Source organism: Lepus europaeus, chromosome 22, assembly GCF_033115175.1.
Source record: "Lepus europaeus isolate LE1 chromosome 22, mLepTim1.pri, whole genome shotgun sequence".
Taxonomy (NCBI): domain Eukaryota; kingdom Metazoa; phylum Chordata; class Mammalia; order Lagomorpha; family Leporidae; genus Lepus; species Lepus europaeus.
In genome coordinates, this window is record NC_084848.1 from 8719084 (window position 1) to 8739206 (window position 20123).

The 20123-nt window shown below is 55.6% G+C and overlaps 1 protein-coding gene across 1 annotated transcript; it reads left to right on the forward strand.

Annotated features, from left to right (window-relative positions):
* Positions 1 to 8637: 8637 nt before the first annotated feature.
* Positions 8638 to 10069, forward strand: LOC133751409 (interferon alpha-inducible protein 27-like protein 2). Its single transcript, XM_062181464.1, has 4 exons — positions 8638 to 8701; positions 8795 to 8824; positions 9264 to 9425; positions 9853 to 10069. The coding sequence occupies exons 1-4, from the start codon at positions 8695 to 8697 to the stop codon at positions 9930 to 9932; spliced, it is 279 nt and encodes a 92-aa protein (XP_062037448.1). The 5' UTR covers positions 8638 to 8694; the 3' UTR covers positions 9933 to 10069.
* The last annotated feature ends 10054 nt before the right edge of the window (positions 10070 to 20123 follow it).

Consider the following 20123-nt stretch of genomic DNA (forward strand, 5'->3'; position numbering starts at 1 on the left):
GGCCATTTGGAGAATGAACCAGCAGATGGACAATTTCTCTCTCTCACTTCCTCTCTGTCACTGTGCCTTTCGAATAAATAAAAATACCTTGTAAAAAGCCTGTCAGCTTGTGGTAGTTTGTTACACAGCCCTAAAATATCCCCCACTCTGAATCAAGTAGCGACCAAGGGAAGATTTTCCCAAAAAACATGAGAGAGGTAGCGGTCTGCCCCAGCTGTGAGGATGCCAGTTAGGACAGCTGCAGCCTGCATCAGAGTCCCCTGGGAGGCAGCAGGTGCCGGCTCAGGTAGTGAGGTTCCTGCCATTCGCATGGGAGACCTGGACTGGACTCCCAGGTCGTGGTTTCAGCCTGACCCAGTCCCCGCTGTTGCAAACACTTGGGGAGCAAACCAACAGACGGGCGCTGTCTCAGCCTCAAATAAACAAGCAGAGGAGAGAGGCAGCCGCTGCCCTTGGCTGTGAGCAACAGAGCCCTTGGAGCGGCCCCGGCCTACACCAGCTCAGGTGCATGTGAGGATGCTGGGCAGAACTGGTCAAAGGGAGTCTCCTAGGGAGGAAACAAGACTTCAAAAGATGAATTTTGGGGCCGGCGAGGTGGCTCTAGCAGGTTAAGCCTGGGAGGCTGGCACCCCCTACTGGTGCCCATTTGAGTCCCAGCTGTTCGTCCAGCTCCCTGCTAATGCTCCTGGGAAAGCAGAGGAAGATGGTCCCCGAGTCCCGGGGCCCTTGCCACCCACCTGGGAGACCAGGATGGAGTTCTGGGCTCCTGGCTTTGGCCTGGCCCAGCCCTGGCTGTGGTGGTCATCTGGGGAGAAGATGACAGACCTCTCTTTCTCGGTGTGAGTGTGTGTAACTCTGCCTTTCAAATAAATAAATAAATAAATCTGGGGGGATTATTTTACAGCAACCCAGTAACGGTAATGCAGGGAGACCCCAAACCCAGGAAGAGCGACTGCTTCCACCTGGTGGTCTGGGGCCGATTCTCCAGTGATGGCAGCTGTTACAGCCCCACAGCGTGGGGGACCGAGCACCCGGGCTCAGTGCCGCCCACACCTGGCCTAGGCACTACCTCCCAGGGCCGCCCACACCTGGCCTAGGCACTACCTCCCAGGGCCGCCCACACCTGGCCTAGGCACTACCTCCCAGGGCCGCCCACACCTGGCCTAGGCACTACCTCCCAGGGCCGCCCACACCTGGCCTAGGCACTACCTCCCAGGGCCGCCCACACCTGGCCTAGGCACTACCTCCCAGGGCCGCCCACACCTGGCCTAGGCACTACCTCCCAGGGCCGCCCACACCTGGCCTAGGCACTACCTCCCAGGGCCGCCCACACCTGGCCTGGCACTACCTTGCAGCGCTCAGCCGCAGGCCCTGAAATAGGCTTCGCTGCCTGCGCTGCATCTCAGCCGCCTCTGATGTGCAGATAACGCAGCTCGACGTTTGCTAAGTGCATAAATGAACCCTGCTTCAGGGGAAAATGAAAGCCCTCTGGATCCTGCCTCTGTGGCAGCAGCCCCGCCCCGGCCTCCAGTCCCACGCCTCTCCTGCTCCGCCCTCTTCCCAGCTTCAACACCAACAGACACACTGTCTCCTTGCTGGTGGGCCCACCACCCATCTCTGCAGCAGGACGGCAAATATCTCTTTTTCTTTTTAAAATTTATTTATTTATCTGCAAGGCAGAGTTACAGAGATGCAGAGAGAGAGAGAGAGAGAGAGAGAGAGAGAGAGAGAGAGGTCTTCCATCCGCTGGTTCACTCTCCAAATGGCTGCAATGGCCAGAGCTGCACTGATCGAAGCCAGGAGCTTCTTCCGGGTCTCCCATGTGGGTGCAGGGGGGCCCAAGGACTATGGGCCATCTTTTGCTGCTTTTCCAAGCCATAGCAGAGAGCTGGATCGGAAGTGGAGCGGCTTGGACTCAAACCAGCGCCCATATGGGATGCCGGCACTGCAGGCGGAGGCTGAGCCCACTACACCACAGTGCTGGCCCCCAAGAGCTCTTCTTGTCCATTGCCCCATCCCCCAGTCCCACAGCAGTGGCCAACACATAGAAAATGTCGACTAGGATTCTCAGTTGAATACACGGACTGGCAGCACCAGGAGCAGCGCCTGGGCAGGGGTCCCTCTGGGCTCTGTGCAGCCTGAGCCACACAAGGCACAAGGGACGAGGTCCGGAGCAGCTGGGAACCGCAAGCTGCCTGCAGCCAGCCCTGGGGAGGCTGTGGCGATGGGAACGCACGCAGGATTCCGTCTCTGCACGTCTGCTCCACGTCTGCTCCACGTCTCTCTCTCGTCGGCTCGTCCTCCCCCAGCCCATAGGGAGGGCACCTCTTTCCCTCTGCTCTTCACTGCAGATCCAACCGCCTGGCTTCTCTCTCCCCCTCCCTGTCTCCCCCAGTTCCAGAGCAGAGGGTGAGGGCTACAGATGTGGTCAGAGCGTGGAGGGGTCGGGGGCACAGGGCCTCGTGGGCGTTTGCTGAGGGTCAGACTGACTGGCGGGTTGTAAAAGGTGGTATCTTACCACAGCGCCTTGTGTAAAGATAAAAAATCAGACATCGGTGTCGATCTGGGGAGCCTAGGAAGATCCAGAGAGAGCCGCGCTCCACCCAGACTTGCCAAGGGCCCCTCCCTGAGCCCAGCACTGCGGCCAGCAGAGGCCACGTCCACACGCACGGCTTTCGGGAAGGCCCTGTGCCCGGGACGAAAGGGCAGGTGAGGGCAAGAGTGAGAGCTGCGGAGGCCTCCCAAAAGAAGGTACCGCCCAGCTGCCTCCCACGCGAGATCCGCGCGCCTCGCACTCACACGCTTGCTCCGAGCACCGGAGGTCCGGGCAAGCTTTCCCCAGGCCGCAGATGGGCAGATGGATGGCCCTGCCCGCGCGGGCCCTGCAGGTGCACACCCGGCCCACCTACAACGACGCTGCACTTGGAGACTCCTCCACCAGAGGGCACTCTAGCGCCTCCCGAATCCGAGTTCCGGACCGCGCAGTGGGCGCCCCAGGTCAGCTGCAGGTGAGGCTAAGCCAGACCTGAACATGGGGAGCCGGGGGCCCAACAGACCACGCCTCTCGAGGGACGAGGGCGTTTACCAGGAAAATGCATTCTCGTGGGCAGCCCTGTGCCGTTCCGAGCAGCGCCAGGAGCCGTGGCTGGCGGCCAGCGCCGGACCGCACTGAAGACAGTAGACGGCGCAGGGTCTGGGGGCTTAGCGGCAGGAAGCCCGGGATTTGCTTCTCCCTGCACGTGTGTGTTACTACATGTGCTAGCCACGTGTGCCCTGCACGGTCCCCGGCCCATGCAGCTCTGCGTTGTCGAGTGGGGGCTGCCGTGGACCTCGTGTGCGAGGCTCGGTGGCATGCGTGTTCTCACAGCCCTTGCGTGGGCGCCCAGGAGTGGGACCGCGCGTGTCTGGGTGCGTGCACGTTTGACCAAGGCCGGCTGACGGTTTCCCAGAGTGGCCGCCAGCAATCGTGACAGCTACCCCAGAGCCTGGCCAGCGCTGGGCTGCGCGCTGTGCCGTGTCAACTTGCCCGTTTGGGCGGCTGTGAAGAGGCGTCCGGTGCGCATGGAGCCCGGCGTGGACACGGAGCCAGGCGCCCTGACACTTAGGGGACAAGTGTCCCAAGTGGCCTGCTCACCACTGCACCACACTGCCTGCCAGCCCAGGAAGTGCCGTTTCAACGCCAGTGTGACATTTGATGTCATTGAATTGTCATTTTTGCTTCTATCGCTAACGTTCTTAATATAATTTTTTGCAATGTTGTTGAATTCATTTATTCTAGCAGTGTTTATGGACACTGTAGAGTTTTCCTTCTACATTAACAGTACTGTTGGACGTGAGTAAAGAATATCATAAGGGCTGGTGTTGTGGCACAGTGGGCTAAGCTCCCACCAGTGATGGACCATCTCTCTCTCCAGCGCTACCTTTCAAATAAACCAATACGTTGTCTTCAACAAGAATGTTAAATCTTGAGGACTTTCTTCTTTTTCCTCCCTCACTGCACTGGCTAGGACCTCCAGCAGGACGGGCAAGGGATGGGCTGACACCGGTGTCCTGGGTTAAGACGCCCTTGGGCGACTGACATCCATGTTGGAGCAGCACTTGGTTTAGCTCCCAGCTTCAGCCTGGCCCGGACCTGGCCGTTGCAGCCATTTGGGAAGGGAACCAGCAGATGGCTCTCTCTCTCTCGCTCTCTCTCTCTCTCTCTCTCTCTCTCTGTCTCTGTAGCTCTGCCTTTCAAATAAAGAAATCAATTATTAAAAAATAGCAGACTAGAAGAGGACGTCCTGGCCTGCTCCCAGGCTAAAGTGCAGACACTCAGTGTATCAGCACGGAGCGCGATCCTGGTTTTCATGGGAAACTTTAGCAAGGTTGTGGACGTGCCCTTGTAGTTCCACATGGCTCAGGATTGTTCACCAAAGCATCCATGAAGGTGAGCGTTTTTTGTTGCTCCTCCATTCTGCACGATGAGTGACTTGGCCTTCCCTGTCGGACCCACCCTGTATAACCCTCACCAGCTAATGCTGTGGTTTCTTTTCTGTAGTTGGGAGATCGAATCTGTGACTGTTTTGTCCAGGATCTTTTTTTTTCTTTTAAAGATTTTTTGACAGGTAGAGTTACAGACAGTGAGAGACAGAGACAGAGAGAAAGGTCTTCCTTCCGTTGGTTCACCCCTATTTGACCGCCACGGCCGGCGTGCTGCGCCGATCTGAAACCAGGAGCCTGGTGCTTCCTCCCGGTCTCCCATGCGGGTGCAGGGCCCAAGCACTTGGGCCATCCTCCACTGCCCTCCCGGGCCACAGCAGAGAGCTGGACTGGAAGAGGAGCAGCCGGGACTAGAACCCTGTGCCCATATGGGACGCCAGTGCCACAGGCGGTGGATTAACCTAGTGCGCCACCGCCAGCCCCTGTCCAGGATCTTTGCACGAGTGTTTGTAAGACTGTTGTTCTGCTGATTGCCTCTTCTGGGAAGCCTGTGTGAGATGTGGCTTTTCAAGTTCCAGGATCTCAAGAAGTGGGTTGGAAATATTCGCCGTCATGATCTGGAGGATTGGGAGCTGCTGCTTCCTTCTCCAATGCCTGCACGGTTTTGTCACGGAAGCTCTCTGGGCTTGGAATGTTTTTATGAGAATAGCTTGAATTATGAATCCCAGGTCCTTAATGTATAGGATTCCTCAGGGTTTCTATTTCTTCTACAATGAGTTCTCAGTGAATGTTTCTTATGTTGTCAAATTGACAGGTATAAAGTTGCTTGCAACTCTCTTTATTCTCCTTTTCATGCTGTGCTAATTACTCTTATTCTAAATGATGATAATTTTGGTTCTTTCATTTCTTTCCTTGATAAACTAGTTAAAAATTGTGCTGTTTGGGGACAGCATTATGGCATAGAGGATTAAACCACCACCTACAATGCCAGCATCCCATATGGGCACCGGTTCAAGTCCCCACTGCTCCACTTCTGTCCGGGCCCTGCTCACGTGCCTGGGAAAGCAGTGGAAGACAGCTCAAATGCTTGGGCCCCTGCATCCATGTGGGAGACCCAGCAGAAGCTCCTGGCTTCTGGCTCCTGGCTCCTGGCTTTGACCTGGCACAGCCCCAGCTGTTGCAACCATTTGGGGAGTGAATCAGCAGATGGAAGATGTCCCCCACTCTTCTCCCTTTCTCTCTGTAACTCTGCCTTCCAAATAAATGAAACACCTTTTTTTTTTTTTTTTTTTTTTTTTTGACAGGCAGAGTTAGACAGTGAGAGAGAGAGAGACAGAGAGAAAGGTCTTCCTTCCATTGGTTCACCCCCTAAATGTCCGCTACAGCCGGCGGGCATATGGGATGCTGGGGCTTCAGGCCAGGGCGTTAACCTGCTATGCCATAACACAGGCCCCCTAATACTCATCTTAACCACCTCTTGTCTCTAACTCGGTTTTTTGTTTGTTTGTTTGTAGATTTATTTGCATTAGCAGGAAGCCGGATCAGAAGTGGAGCTGCTGGGACTCAAACAGGTGCCAACTCTTTTAACAGCAGAAGTTAAACACAAAAAAGGTATTTCAAGGCCAAAGCCGCAGCTCACTAGGCTAATCCTCCACCTACGAAGCCGGCACTCCGGGTTCTAGTTCCGGTTGGGGCACCGGTTCTGTCCCGGTTGCCCCTCTTCCAGTCCAGCTCTCTGCTATGGCGTAGGAAAGCAGTAGAAGATGGCCCAAGTCCTTGGGCCCTTGCAGCAGCATGGAAGACCTGGAAGAAGCTCCTGGCTTCTGGCTTCGGATCTGCGCAGCTCAGGACATTGCGGGCAATTGGAGAGTGAACCATCAGATGGAAGACCTCTCTCTCTCTCTCTGCCTCTCCTCTCTCTGTGACACTCTGACTTTCAAATAAATAAATAAATCTTAAAAAAAAAAAAAAAAGCTGCTCATCAGGAGGTGCTTATCCAGAGGATCTGGGTTTGACTCCAGTTCCACATCGTGGCTCCAGCTCCTGCCAATGCAGACCCTGGGAAGCAGAGCTGATGGCTCCAGTGCTTGGGCTCCTGCTGTCTGCATGGGAGACCTGGATTGAGCTTCAGGCTCCCAGCTTCACTGTGGGCACCTGGGGAGTGAATCAGGGCACAGGAGCTCACTCGCTCACTCGCTCCAACTCTCAGATAATAAATTAAAAAATTTAAAAGAGAAAGCCAAGAATAGTAATTAAAAATAAAAACATTAGGGGCTGGCATTGTGGTACAGCCGGTTAAGCTGCCACCTGTGACGCTGGCATCTGACATTAGCGTCAGTTCAAGTCCGGATGCGTCTCTTCTGATCCAGCTCCCTGCTGGTGCTCCTGGGAAAGCAGTGGAAGATGGCCTCTGTCGCCATGTGGGAGACCCAGATGGAGTTCCAACTTCCTGGCTTCAGCTTGGCCCAGCCCTTGCTGTTGGGGACATTTGGGGAGTGAACCAGCAGATAGAAGCTCTCTCTCTCTGTCACTATTTCAAATAGATGAATAAACAATACTTAAAAAAAAAAAAAGAAGTTGGGATGACTTTCTAAAAAAAACAAAATTGAACGCATCACCATCTGTCATACATACCAAGTTATTGTGCACAGGTTGGGGGCGGGGGGCTCCAATCCAAAAGGAAACAAAGTTGCTAAGCCTTCCTTCCACAAGGCTGCTATCCTTTGCTCCAGTGCCTGCCCCACTTCCCCATCCCATGACTCAGCGTTTCCAACAATCCAAGATGGCCCCCGGGGGCGGTACCTAGCCCGACAGGAGACAGGAACAGTATTTGTCCTCTGCTGTGATAGGCCCTTGAGGGCGTGTCCGGCTCATGTCCTGCCTTACCTTCCAGCTGGTTGGCTCGGTTCCCTTGTGCCCTGGACAGCCCTCTTTCTGTGTCTATAAAAGCTTTTCCCCCTCCCAATAAAGTCGAGAACCCGGCTGCACCTTGGATGTTGACTGATCTCCCGGCTCTGGGGTGGTTCCTTTGCTGCCACACTCATCATCCCGCTCGGCCCCGAGCTCCCCAGGCTGGCCCTGAGGAGCTCCATCAGACCTGCTGCCCCGTAGCGAGCAGCACAGGTTAAAAACTCCATATACACAAATTATTCTTTTGAAAATCTTGTATTTATTTTTATTTGAAAGGCAGTGTGAGAGACAGAGGTCTCCCATGTGTTGGTTCACTGCTCAGATGCCCACGGCAGCCAGGGCCTGGCAATGCAGGCCCCCAGCGTTGTTGGCAGGAGCTCCAGCAGTTCACCACCTCCAAGGTGCACAGGGCAGGAAGCTGCATACAAAGTGGAGTTGCTGGGACTTGAACTCCAACAGCACGAGTCCCAAACAGCAATCTAAATGCTGCACCACGCACCCACCCCCATGCACAAGTTAAAGCTAAAGCCAAAGACATTATCAGTTACTTTAGTCTTTTTTTAAAAGTTCTTTTATTCATTTGAAAGGCAGAGTTACAGAGACAGTGAGGGGAAGAATGAGAGTGAGAGACAGAGAAACTTCCATCCGCTGGCTCACTCCCCAAGTGGCCACAGTGGTCAGGAGCCAGGAGCTCCATCCCTGGCTCCCACCTGGGTGCAGGGGCCCAAGTACCAGCGCCATCCCTCACAGCCCTCCCAGGCCTGGAGGCTGGACGGAAGGGAGCAGCCGAGGGGGTGCCAGTGTCACGGGCGGCAGCTTCACCCTCCCAGCCACAACGCAGGCCCCTGTTTTATTTTCTTTATAAATAATTACGGATACTCTTAGGTTTCTAAAGCTACCTTCCAAGAGAGAGCTTCTACCAGGATGACACTGCCCCCTAGGGGACATTTGGAAACTTGCTGGTGCGCGGCTGAGGCCCAAAGATGGGGAGAGAAGCCAGTCTGATGTTTTTAATCACAGAGTTATTGTCGGTGAGAAGTTAAAAAAAAATAAAATAAAAGTGTGAGTGACACAGCCTCAGGTCGGCCAGCGCGGGGAGAGCCCTGGCCCCCGACAGCCGCAGCCGCCCCGACGCCCGCCCTCGGGGCCGAAGAGCCCTGTTCTTCCCCGCAAGTTCCCCACGCGCGACGGAAGCTCCCCCCCCACCGCCACCAGGGCAGGTGCGGCGGGCAAGCGGAGACTGGGGTACAGGCGGCCGGTGGCAGTGGGCGGGACAGGGCGGCGCCCCGGGGTGCTCGCCGGGTATAAAGCCCCGCGGCCATCCTCCAGTCCTAGCAAGGTCTGCTGGAGGACGGCCTCGCCATGGTGGGTGAGTATTGCCCCCGCCCTGGGCTGGAGGGCTGCGCAGGGGTCTGCCTCAGCGACTCGCTGACCCCTCCCTCCCCTGCCTGTCTCCATGCAGGAATGCTGGTGGGCGCTGTCGTGGCCGGGAGTGAGTGACCTGCACGCCCACATTCGCGAGGCCTTCTGCTGGGACTTTGGGAGACCATAGAGACTCAGCACGGGGTGGGGGGGGGGAGGTCCACAAAGCTGGCTCCCCCTCCCCAGCTGCAGGGGTTGGGGGCGGCCCCAGGCCGGTGGGCAGGACTCCGGGGAGAAGCAGAAACCAGGGGTGGGGTGGGGGTGGTAAGGAGGTGGGGTGGGGGGCAGTGAGCAGACAGGACCACCTGTTCCAGCCTCAGCGAGGGCGGTGCCTTCCCCGGGGTGGCGCAGCTCCCGAGACCCCTGGTCCTCCCCTGGCCCCTTCCCCTCCTCTGCCCCGCTTCTTTATCTTGGGAGCCCCCTCCAAGCTGCAGCCCCCAGGAGCTGCCAGGAGTTTCTCAGGGGCTCCGTCCACTGAGCGACCCCCATCCCGCCCTCTTCCCTCGCAGCTGTGGCGGTGGGGGCCGTGCCCGTGGTCCTGGGCACCTTGGGCTTCACTGGGGCAGGGATCGCTGCCGGCTCCATAGCGGCCAAAATGATGTCTGCAGCAGCTGTTGCCAATGGGGGCGGAGTGGCCGCGGGCAGCCTGGTGGCCACTCTGCAGTCCGTGGGTAAGTGGCCTTGTCCTGTCCCTGCAGTGCCCCCACCCTCAGCCTCCTGCCTCTACTGCCAGGCTCTCTGGCTCCTCCTGAGTGTGGGAGTAGCTGGTGCTGGGGGCGGGGAGGGGGAGGGGACCCCTAGGAGCATGATGCCTGGGCTGGGGGCAGGCCTGCTGGGCTCTGACACCTGGGTGGCCTGGGCAGGTCCCCTCACCCAGCCTCAGGGGTGTACCGTGTAAAGTGAGGGAACACCCTCGTCTCTCAGTGCCCATCCTCTGCTACCCTGTCTTTCAACCCTCCAGTGAGCATCCTTTGCCCAAAGCAGAGCCTTGGGAGGGGAGGCGTGGGGAGGGGTGGTCTCAGGACCGGGAGAGGGAATCCGGGTGGGATCTTGGGGTCTCAGGCCGGCTCTCTGGGGCTCACACTCTGTCTTTCCCAGGGGCCGCTGGACTTGCCACGTCATCCAACGTCATCCTCGGCACGGTTGGGTCGGCTTTGGGCGCCTTGGTAATGATTTAAGAAGACACACCCTTCTCTACCAGCTGAACCCAGTGCCAACGAGGCCCAGCCAAGAGAAACTGAACCCCCAGGAACTCCCTCTCCAACCCTAACCCAACTAATCAGAAACATACTGAATAAAATTACCTGCAAATGCATCTCCTGGCTTCAGTTCCTGTGACTCTGGTGGCAGTTGTGAGCTGTGGATTTCGTCTCCTCCTCCTCCCAGAGGGACAGGGGAGATGGCAGGTGGACCAGGCGCAGAAGCAGCGGGTGGGACACTTCGCTGGGTCTCAGGTTTACAGGGAGAGGCCCCATGGCCCGGGGCTGTTCGGGGGCCTTCCGTGGGCCTCAGTGTACCCCTCATTCAGTGTGGGAGGTGATAGAGGGTCCTGGTGGGAGGCAGGGTGAGCGGTCGCCACTGGCCCCAGAGTCCCCATCCTTCCCTGTGAAAGGGCACCAGACGCCCGAGGTGAGCAAGACATTGGGCTTTCCCTGCCAGACCTCAAGTCTCACTGGGAGGGAACCAGGCAAAGCACCCAGAAAATGCAGCGTGCCGAGTGCTGCTGGGCTCTGGGCATTGCAGGCACTGGAGCCGGACTCGGGCACAGTCGCCACTGGGCTGAGTTTGTACACGAAGCCCTGAAACCCTGCCTCTGCCCTCAGCTAAAGAGCCAGTCCTGGTGCCTGGGACAGCTGCAGTAGACAGGAAGGGTCCACACTGCCCCCAGGTTACAGCGTCAGCAAGAACTGGGTGCTTCCCCAGGCAGGTGTAACGTGCAACATCATTTTTAGGGCAGGGACGGGCGCCACACAGAGCTGAGAGCACCGTGGAGGCAGGCATCTGTTCTCACAGGGGATATCTGCGGAGGCTTCCTGGAGGAGGTGGCGGGTGGGCCGGGCATTCAAAGGCGGGTGAAAGTCTCCCAGAGGAGGGTGGTGACTGGTGACAAAGGGAAAGGTGTCTGGGGAGAGCAGGTGCCAGCTGCCAGGCAGAAGTGGCGGGGAAAGACGGGTAATTAGGGGTTCCTGTGGCAGCACAGGTGGAAAGCAGATCCTATCAGAAGCCTGCCGGATGGAACGCCACGACACGGTGGCAAAGACAACCTAAATGAGAGACCCTGGGGAACAAGACCCCACGGAAGGAGCGGCCATGGAGGAGGGAGGCGCCTTTCCCCGAAGGGAGGAGGGAACCTTACTGTGATACGGCCTTGACTAAACAAGTTCAGAGTTGGTGAACTCAAGGGGCTTCCATAGCCTAGACAGCTCATGGCAAGTGCCTCGGGGGATTGCTGACATCATAAATAAGAGTGCCAATTGTTAAATCAACAATGGGAGTCACTAGGTACATGCTCCCCACGTAGGATCTCTGTCCTGAATGTGTTTTACTATGAAACTTAAAGACAACACTACTAGTCGGACAATACCCTATACCTTGTGCGGTTGTGTGAGTGCAGCCTGTTGAAGTCCTTGCTTAGTATATTCTAAGTTGATCATCTGTATATGAAGGTAATTGAAAATGAAACTCGATGAAGGGCGGGATGAGAGAGGGAGTGGCAGAGGGGAGGGCTGTGAGAGGATGGGAGGTTGGGGGGGGCACAGCAATACAAAAGTTGCACTTTGTAAATTCACAATTATAAAAAAAAAAAAATTGCAAACCACCCAAAAAGAAGTCTGCCAGAGGAAGGGGACATGTAGAGAGCCATGGAAGGGACCCGCAGGCGTGGACTCCTGCGGGGGAGGTGGGTCCATGCCTGACCGACCCCAGTCACCTTTGGCTCCATCCATTTGCAGTCTCGCGCTGAGCTCCATAGGCTGCTGCTGCTGCTGCTGCTGTAATTTCGTAGGACAGAGAACAGGGCTCGTACCCCAGACAGGATGAAGGCTTTCCTGGCCCCAGAAGCAGTGCCCATGTCTCCCTCTCCCCCCCACCCCCAGATACCCTGCGCCTAGCTGCCTCATGAGCCAGTGAGAAGGGAGGCACAGGGTCGGGTCAAGGGTCTGGGCTCAGACATTAAACAGTGACCACGTAGAAGTTTCACAGCGACTCCCAGAAGCTAGGAAGAGGCCTGCCACCCTCGGGAGCCTTCAGAGGTGCACGGCCCTGCCGCCTGGATGTTGGGCCTCCGACTTCCTTCCTGAGCACTGGCCTCTCCCGTGCCACCCTCTCCTGTCCGCCTCCCGGCGCAGAGCCCTGGGCCACCTTGTGCACCCAGACCTCAGCCCTAGCTCCTGCTCTGCTTTCGTCACTGCAGGGGCAGGTCAGCCCGTCCCGTTGCCTTGAGGGCCATCTGTGTCTCAGGACCTGGGGTTGGATGCAGACTGACCTGGCCCACTGGCCTGGGGGCCCACGAGGCTCTAGCGCCGCGTGAGTGACCCCTCGCAGAGCAGCTCCCAGATGGCTGTGCGGGCTCGGGGCGGGGGGACAGCCCTTTCCCAGCAGCCCCAGACAGCCTGAGACCTGCTGGGCCCTGCCGCCCCCTCTGCCAAGCTGTCTACCCACAAACCCTGCTGCCTCACCTGCTCTGGGGGTGGGGGTGTGGCATGGTGGTTAAAGCCCCACTTGGGAGGGGAACATGAGGGTGCTTGGATTCCAGTCTGGGCTCCATTCGGGATTCCAGCTTCCTGCTCACGCACACCCTGGGAGGCAGCAGGCGACGACTCAAGTGTCTGAGTCCCTGTCACCCATGCGGGAGACCTGGATGGCGTTCCCGGCTCCTGCCTCTGGTCTGACCTAGCTCCTGCTGTTGACCGCATTTGAGGCATGAACCTGCAGATGGGAGATTTATCTGCATCTGTCTGTCTGTGTGCCTTTCAAATTAGATAAACAAATACTTAGAGATTGGATTTTATTAAAAAAAAAAAAAAAAGAAAGAAAGAAAGTGAAATCCATCCAGCCCGGCCAGTCCTCCTGCCTCAGCCTCTCCTGTCCCAGGCCAGGCCACCGCATCTCTCATTGGGAAACCGGCCGGAGCTCTGACTCTGAGTCTCTGACCCAGCATCTGTACTTCAGCAGCTCAGGCCAAAGCCTTGGATTTGTCCTTCACCCCTCACTTTGCCACCTCTTCCCACGTCTCTCCCGGTGGCAAGTCCTGTCGGCCTCACCTCTGCAATACGTCCTAACCTGGTCATTTCTTTCATCTCTGTTGCTGACACTCAAGTCCTCGAGCGCCTCTCATTGCCCAAAACCAGGGATGCAAAACACGGAGTGGTGGGGCCGGTGCTGTTGCATAGCTGGTAAAGCTGGCGCCTGCAGTGCCGGCATCCCATATGGGCACAAGTTCAAGTCCGGGCTGCTCCACTTTCCGATCCAGCTCTCTGCTATGGCCTGGGAAAGCAGTAGAAGATGGCCCAAGTCGTTGGGCTCCTGCACCTGCATGGGAGACCAGGAGGAGGCTCCTGGCTCCTGGCTTCGGATCAGCACAGTTCCAGCCATTGCAGCCATTTGGGGAGTGAACCAATGGAAGGAAGACCTTTCTCTCTATCTCTCTCTCACTGTCTGACTCTATCTGTCAAATAAAACGAAAAGTCACTTCACACCCATAGGAATAGACACTTTCGGGAAAACTGATCATCACAAGTGTTGGGGAGGAAGTGGAGACATGGAAATGCTGTTGGCAGGAATGTAAAATGGTACAGCTGCTATGGAAAACAGCATGGCACTTCCTCAAGGAAATTAAAAATAGAATTAGCACATGATCCAGCAATCCAACCCACTTCTAGGAAAACAGAATCTTGAAGAGATTTCTACACCCGTGTTGGCAGCAGCTCGTCAGCTGATGAGTGGAAAAACAAGCTATAGGAACACAGCCAACAGAAAATTACTCATCTTACAAAGGAGGGAGACTCGAACACAAGCGGCAACATGGACGACATTATGCTGAAGAGATGAAAGACCGAGGCTGGAGGCCCCCACGTCTGGGAGTTACTAGCACAGTCCGACTCACAGAGACGGCCCGGGGGAGGGCGGCTGCGGGGCTGGGGGCTGAGAAGCTCTGTTCCCGCGGAGTCTGGAGTCCCAGGTTTGTCACGTGAGACAGTCTGGAGCTGGACGGCGGTGATGCTGACGAGAGTAGGAAGGTGCTTCAGGCCACCGAGCCGAAGCCTTCAAAACGGTTGAGATGCCACATTACGTGTATATTTTAACAGCATCTAGAAGGAGACAGGGTGGCATTGTGACATAGTGTTGCCAAACTGCCCCTGGGGACACCAGCATCCCATACATGCTGGTTCGAGTCCTGCCTGCTCTGTTTCCAATCCAGCTTCCGGCCAATGCAGTGGAAGATGGCCTAAGCATTGGGACCTTTGCACCAGTGTGGAAGGCCCAGGCAGAGTTCCTGGCTCCTGGCTTTAGCGTGACCCAGCCCTGGTTGCTGAGGGCAACTGGGGAGTGAGCCAGCAGATGGAAAGTGTCTCTTTCTCTCCCCACTCTGTCACTCTTTCAAATAAATGAATAAATAAATCTTTAAAAATAAAGAAATAAAAGACTGTGGACGCTGTGCGCTGCCCTGCCCTGGCCGGCCACGCCTTGGAGCTGGGGAATTCTGTACGCGTGTGTTGGAAGGGGGAGGGCCTTACTGACCAGCTCCCGAGGCGGCGAGGGAGGAGCACCCGAAGAAATGAAACTCACCCAGGCCCTGGCCTGGGGCCAACAGGTCAGCACCCTGGCAAGGAAGCTGGCCTGAACCTTGCCCCCTGGCTGGCCAGCAGCCTGAGCATGAAGCCACTTGAAGGCATCAGAGCCGCCCCAGTAGATAGGACCTGGTGGTCAGTGATCTAATTCCGCCCTGCACTTAGCAATGAACCAATCAATGCCCAGAGACCAGAAGGGCAATCGCTCCTCTCCCATCGTACACATGCAATGTGGGTGTGGGGAAAACCCCACCAGGAGCAGCACCTTCACCTGACAATGCGGAAGGCTGAGCTGTGCAGTCGGGTGGGTGAGGCCTGGGAGAACTGGTTCTCAGACCACTACCTGCCCTGTGGAGAGACTCCTGCCCTGGCCTTGGAGGGGTCGGAGCCGGGTCTGTTTGGCCACAGGCTCCCCACAGAGGTGGACCAGCCGAGGCCTTGGTCACGCTTGGTGGTGGCGGGGACAGTTCTTCCTCTGGAAGTGGAAAGGGGAGCACACGGCGCATGGGCCGCTGTGAGGGCAGAGGCCCCGGGTCTGCAGGAGGGGAGGCAACCAGGAGGCCCACCAGGGATTCTCCTGCATCCCTCAAGCTCCGCCTGCTCTGGGGAGTAGGGCCAGGCGCAGCTATGCCGAGAAGGGAAAGGAAGGCTTAGACCCAAGCACCAGCTGGGGGCTGGCAGGTCCCCATCTCACCCCGCAGAGGGAGAGGCTGAAGCCCAGGAAGGCATCTGGGTGGGCACAGGGCAAGTTAGCAACCCGCACCCAGACCCTGTCTGCTGCTGGGCCACAGGAACCCCGAGGGCACTCACAGGCTGACCGAGGTTTCTATGGCTCTGGTTGTCCTCCCAGTGGCAACATGGGACCACCCGCTTTCTCAGAAGGAAACGTAACACGGGCAGCGCTCTGCCTGATTGGTGACACGCAGTGGCTCAGAGCCCTGCCCTCTCTCCTCCCGCGGTGTGGGGGCTACTTCCAGGATGCTCCCAAACCCGCAGAGACCGCAGTTTCTCACACTGATGACTTAGCTTGGGCTCCGGATGCCCGGGGTCCCGTTCATGCACCTGTACCTCCTGCCCACCTCAACTCACCCAGCCCAGGTCTTAGCGCTCAAGGGGAGCTGAGTTGGTGCCAGGCCAGTTGTTCCCAAGGACACGGGCCTGGGGCTTGAGCCTCTTCTCACAGCCCATCAGAGGGGCAGCAGCCCTGGGTGCAAGCAAGGAGGAGCGCAGGGCAGGGAGTTCCTGCTGCTCCCTCCCCTGCGTCACTGCCCACCTTGGGGAGGCTCAGACTGAGTTTGCGGATGGTCCCTGCAGCCTGAGGGGGGTGACGCTGCTCAGGGGCCCGGCTCCAGATGGCGAAACCGTCCCACTGTGGAGCAAGTTCAATCCGCAAGAGCAAAGGAAACAGTAAGTCAGGGTCATCTCTGGGAAGACAAATTCATCCGGGCCAGGTGCCAGTCAAAGTGCACCTGTGCCTTGCTGATGTGAGCATGGGCAGTCTTCTTCAGGGAAATCGAATTCCCGTACATTCCAGGGCCAGGAGTGCTTCCTTCCTGGATAGTGAGGAACCCATAATCCTCCTTTGTCCTGATCTTTGAGTGCCACGGACAGCGCCCCTCTTCCCCACCCTCGATCTATAGCACAAAACATTTTGGATTAGATGACAAATGCATGGAGCCCTAATCCCACATTTGAGTTACATGAAGACTACAGGATGCCACTGTTCTGGACTAAGCTCTTGCCCTGGGTCCCAACACACCAGGCTGAAAACCAAAATGGAGTCACTCAGGCTAAAGTTGCGAATCACCAAACTGAAACTAAGTTGTTATTGTCACATGATCTGAGAAATCAGAGAGCTAAAAGCTGAACTTCTGAAGAAGGCAGTGTCAGTCAGCATGATAATACAATTGTCCTCCTTTACTCCTTACCACACACACAAGCAGGGGAATCCGCAGTAACCTTACCTTAACTAAAGAAAGTAGCACTGAAATTGCCCATGCATGTTTTCTTTTTGTTTTCGCTTTCATCAACACTTTCCCATCTGTAAACCCACGGCCTCAGCTGAGCTCACTGGGACACTCTCGCTTTGCAGAATGAAGTGCTGTCTCCTTCCCCAACAGTAAATAGAGCCAAGATCTTTACATTGTTGCAGTTTTGTCTTTGGACATCAGTAGTAACCAGAGTCAGGGTAGGGAGGCAGGCTCTGAAACCATGGGGCAGAAAGAGAGGAGACCACCTGCACCTTAGATCAGACCTCCACACCAGACCAGCTGCACCTTAGATCAGACCTCCGTCTCACACCGTCCTTAGCCTGCACATTCGAGCTGGCAGGGTGAGGGGCAGTTACAGAAACAGGGTGTGGCGATCCTGTTACAACTGACTACACAGGGTCCTGTTTCAGCAAAACAAGAAAGTTCCTTGTCAGACACACGAAAACCACCCTTTGCCTGGTAACAACAGCAGGAGTCAATGAATAATTTCCCTGTGGTGGTGCCGAACAAGAACCCACACTAGCTGGAACCCGCGCACCAGGCCCGCTCGCCCGCCGCACAGAAAGCCAATCACTGACATGGGGGTGGTGGAAGACAGTAGGTGGGCAGCCTGGGCTGAAGCCCCAGGACCCTGAGAAGTTAGCACTCAAGATTGAAACTGGGCTGAGAGATGCCTGATCAGCTCCTGCCCAGCTTCCTATTGGTCAGTGAGGCCACGCCCTCCTGCCCCTTAGGGAATTCAGCATGGCCAGGTGGGCTCCCTTGGTCCAGGTTTACCTGACAGTGGCTGGTCCATTCTGCCCAGACCTGGAATTGCCCTACACAAACCATCCCAGGACAACACTGGCCATCAAGGTTCTTGTCTATTAGAGAAGCCAATGACTCCCCTTATTTTTTTTTAAGAGTGATTAATTTGTTTGAAAATCAGAGTTACACAGAGAGAGGAAGACATACAGAGAGAGAGAGAGAGAGAGAGAGAGAGAGAGAGAATCTTCCATGTGCTGGTTCATTACTTAAATGGCCTCAATGGCCAGGGCTAGGCTAGGCTGAAGCCAGGAGTCAGGAGCTTCTTCTGGAACTCCCATGTGGGTGCTGGGGCCCAAGCACTTGGACCATCCTCTGCTGCTATCCCAGGCACATTAGCAGGGAGCTGGATCAGAAGTGAAGCAGCTGGGTCTTGAACAGGTGCCCATATGGGGAACAGGTGGCTGCTTAACCCACTATGTCACAATGCTGGCCCCCACCAATGACTCCTTGAGTCCAATGGTTAGAGCCTTGTAAGGCCAGCTGTTTCACTCTCTCAAGTCAGCGAATTCCTTTTGACAAAGGACAGGCTAAGGGAGACAGACCAGAGGCTGGGTCCTGCTCTTATATGATAGGGGTTCAGTTTCAGGAGGCCTTGAACTGGCTCACTTGAGCTGCATAAAATTACCCCACAACGGCGAGCTTCAGCCTTGGTTCCTTTCCACCCAGCCTCCCTCGGCTGGAAGGTTTTCTACTTCCTGCGCAAATAAAGCTTTGCTTCTCTTCCGTTACATCCGGCCTCATCATTCTGCTTTGACTCTCAGACATCAACTCAGATCCCATCCGTGAAATTCCCGCAGTATTCGGTTGGTTGGGAGCTAACAAAACGAGCTCTGGGCTCTAGGACACCAGCATCCAGCATGAGTGCCAGTCCCGGCTACCCTGCTTCCAATCCAGCTTCCTGCTGCTGTGCCTGGGAAGGCAGCAGATGGTGGCTCACATACTTGGGCCCCTGCCCATATGGAATTCCCTACCCATATGGAATGCCAAGATGGAGTTCCTGGCTCCTGGCTTTGGCCTGCTCCAAACCCAACTGTTGCAGCCACTTGGAGAGTGACCAGGGGATGGAAGATTTCTCTTTCCATCTCTCTGTTGTTCTGCCTCTCTTTTTTTTTTTTTTGGGGGGGGGGAGTGAGGTAGTTAAAATAATCTTTATTTTTTAGAAGCTAATAAGTGCATTACAGGAAACTGAAAAACAATAGAGACAAAGAACAGAGTCATCCATAGTCAAAAGCAGTTTAGTTCACCATGTCCACCTGGGTCCTCCTGGGTCCTGCATGCGCGTACAACATCCTCTCTTATTGACTGCAACCATAGACAATGTATGGATCACACTTTCTCACACCATATGAATTTTGTGCCAATTCAACATCCCAAAGCTATGAGTATTTTGATAATCAAGAGTACACACTATACTGACTCAATCTGTTAGGAAAAAATGCAATTCTCATTTCCTGGGGACAAAAATTTTGTAAAAGACAAAAATAGCCAACAGGCCTCTAAATACAAGTTTGTCCCAGTTACAATGCAGGTGCTGCATTCTCTCACTGCCCAATTTAAAACGACACACACAGCAATGGTGCATGCTAAGTGTAAGGTTTCTAAGAGAATTTGTGATCAGGTTGGTGTTACTGAGACATTAGCAAGAAGGTATGTTTCCATTCAATCACTTTATGTACTCCTCTAGCCCAGCCAAAGGAAATTCACCGTGGCTTCCACCAAAATGTGAATAGGGCACTTCTGTGTGCATTTCTCCTTTTACACTTCCTCCTGCCCCTCTGCTGCCAGCCCAGTGAGGAAGTTGTGCTACACATGGCTCAGAGGTCATTTAACAATTCCAGGCCCCAAATGCATCGTTTCTATCAGTTATAACAAAGAGTTGTACACACGTTGCCTAATTCACCGGCTCTCCTTTTCATCACACACTGCCGCCCCAGGACACGTGCGAAGCTTAGATGTTGTAAAGAACAAACTTTGCTCACCATCAACACAGGCACTTTATCAAAAACGCACGCATACAGATACTGTCTAATGTAAAACCATGGAGAGGAAGGGGAGTTAAAGTCCCAACAAAGACAAAGGGAGGGAAACAAGATGCCTGAGACAGCCTTGGAAAGTGGCTGCCGGCAGTTAGCTGGTGCGGCAGCTGCCTGCGAGCATCCTGCCTACTGGAGAAAGATGTCCTCCCCCCGTGACTGCTGCCACAAATCCACGGTCAGCATCTCCTTCTATAAACACGCTTGACCAAAGTGTGGTCTCGAGCAGCGTGGACAGGTTCCCCGATCTGGTCCTAAGCCGTGTGGGCTGCAGCGTACACCCGCCAAGGCTGTAACAGCTAAGCCACGATGCCGATGAACCTACGGATATTCTGAGAAACCGTGGCTCAGGGCTCAGTCTCTGGGGGCTGACCCCCACCAGGTCCACTGGCGTGAATGAACTGCTCTGGCTCCTCCTCTCAGGCTCTGGTGTGTGTTTGAAAGAACAAGGATCACCATAGCAGAGATACTAGTAAGAACCCTTCCCTCCCCACTTCCCTGCCTCCATCCCAGGGTCTCTGGACGGGGCTGTGACATCTCCCTCCAAGAGGAGGGTTAACCAAGTCACTTCCTAAAAACTACCAAAAGGAATGTCTACATAGGGGTTATCTTACTACCTCTACTTTTAACATACTTTGGACACTAGAACTTTTCTGTCTTGAATACACAGCAGTATTAACGAAAGTGCACAGACAGAACAATTGGTGGACAATCTGAATGGTCCAACAGGAAGCGAAACCTGCCCTGCC

Excerpts from the sequence above, each read along its gene's own strand:
- LOC133751409 (XM_062181464.1), top strand. Across the intron at positions 8,825-9,263 it reads GGGCGCTGTCGTGGCCGGGA|CTGTGGCGGTGGGGGCCGTG; the intron begins GTGAGTGACCTG and ends CTTCCCTCGCAG. Across the intron at positions 9,426-9,852 it reads GGCCACTCTGCAGTCCGTGG|GGGCCGCTGGACTTGCCACG; the intron begins GTAAGTGGCCTT and ends TGTCTTTCCCAG.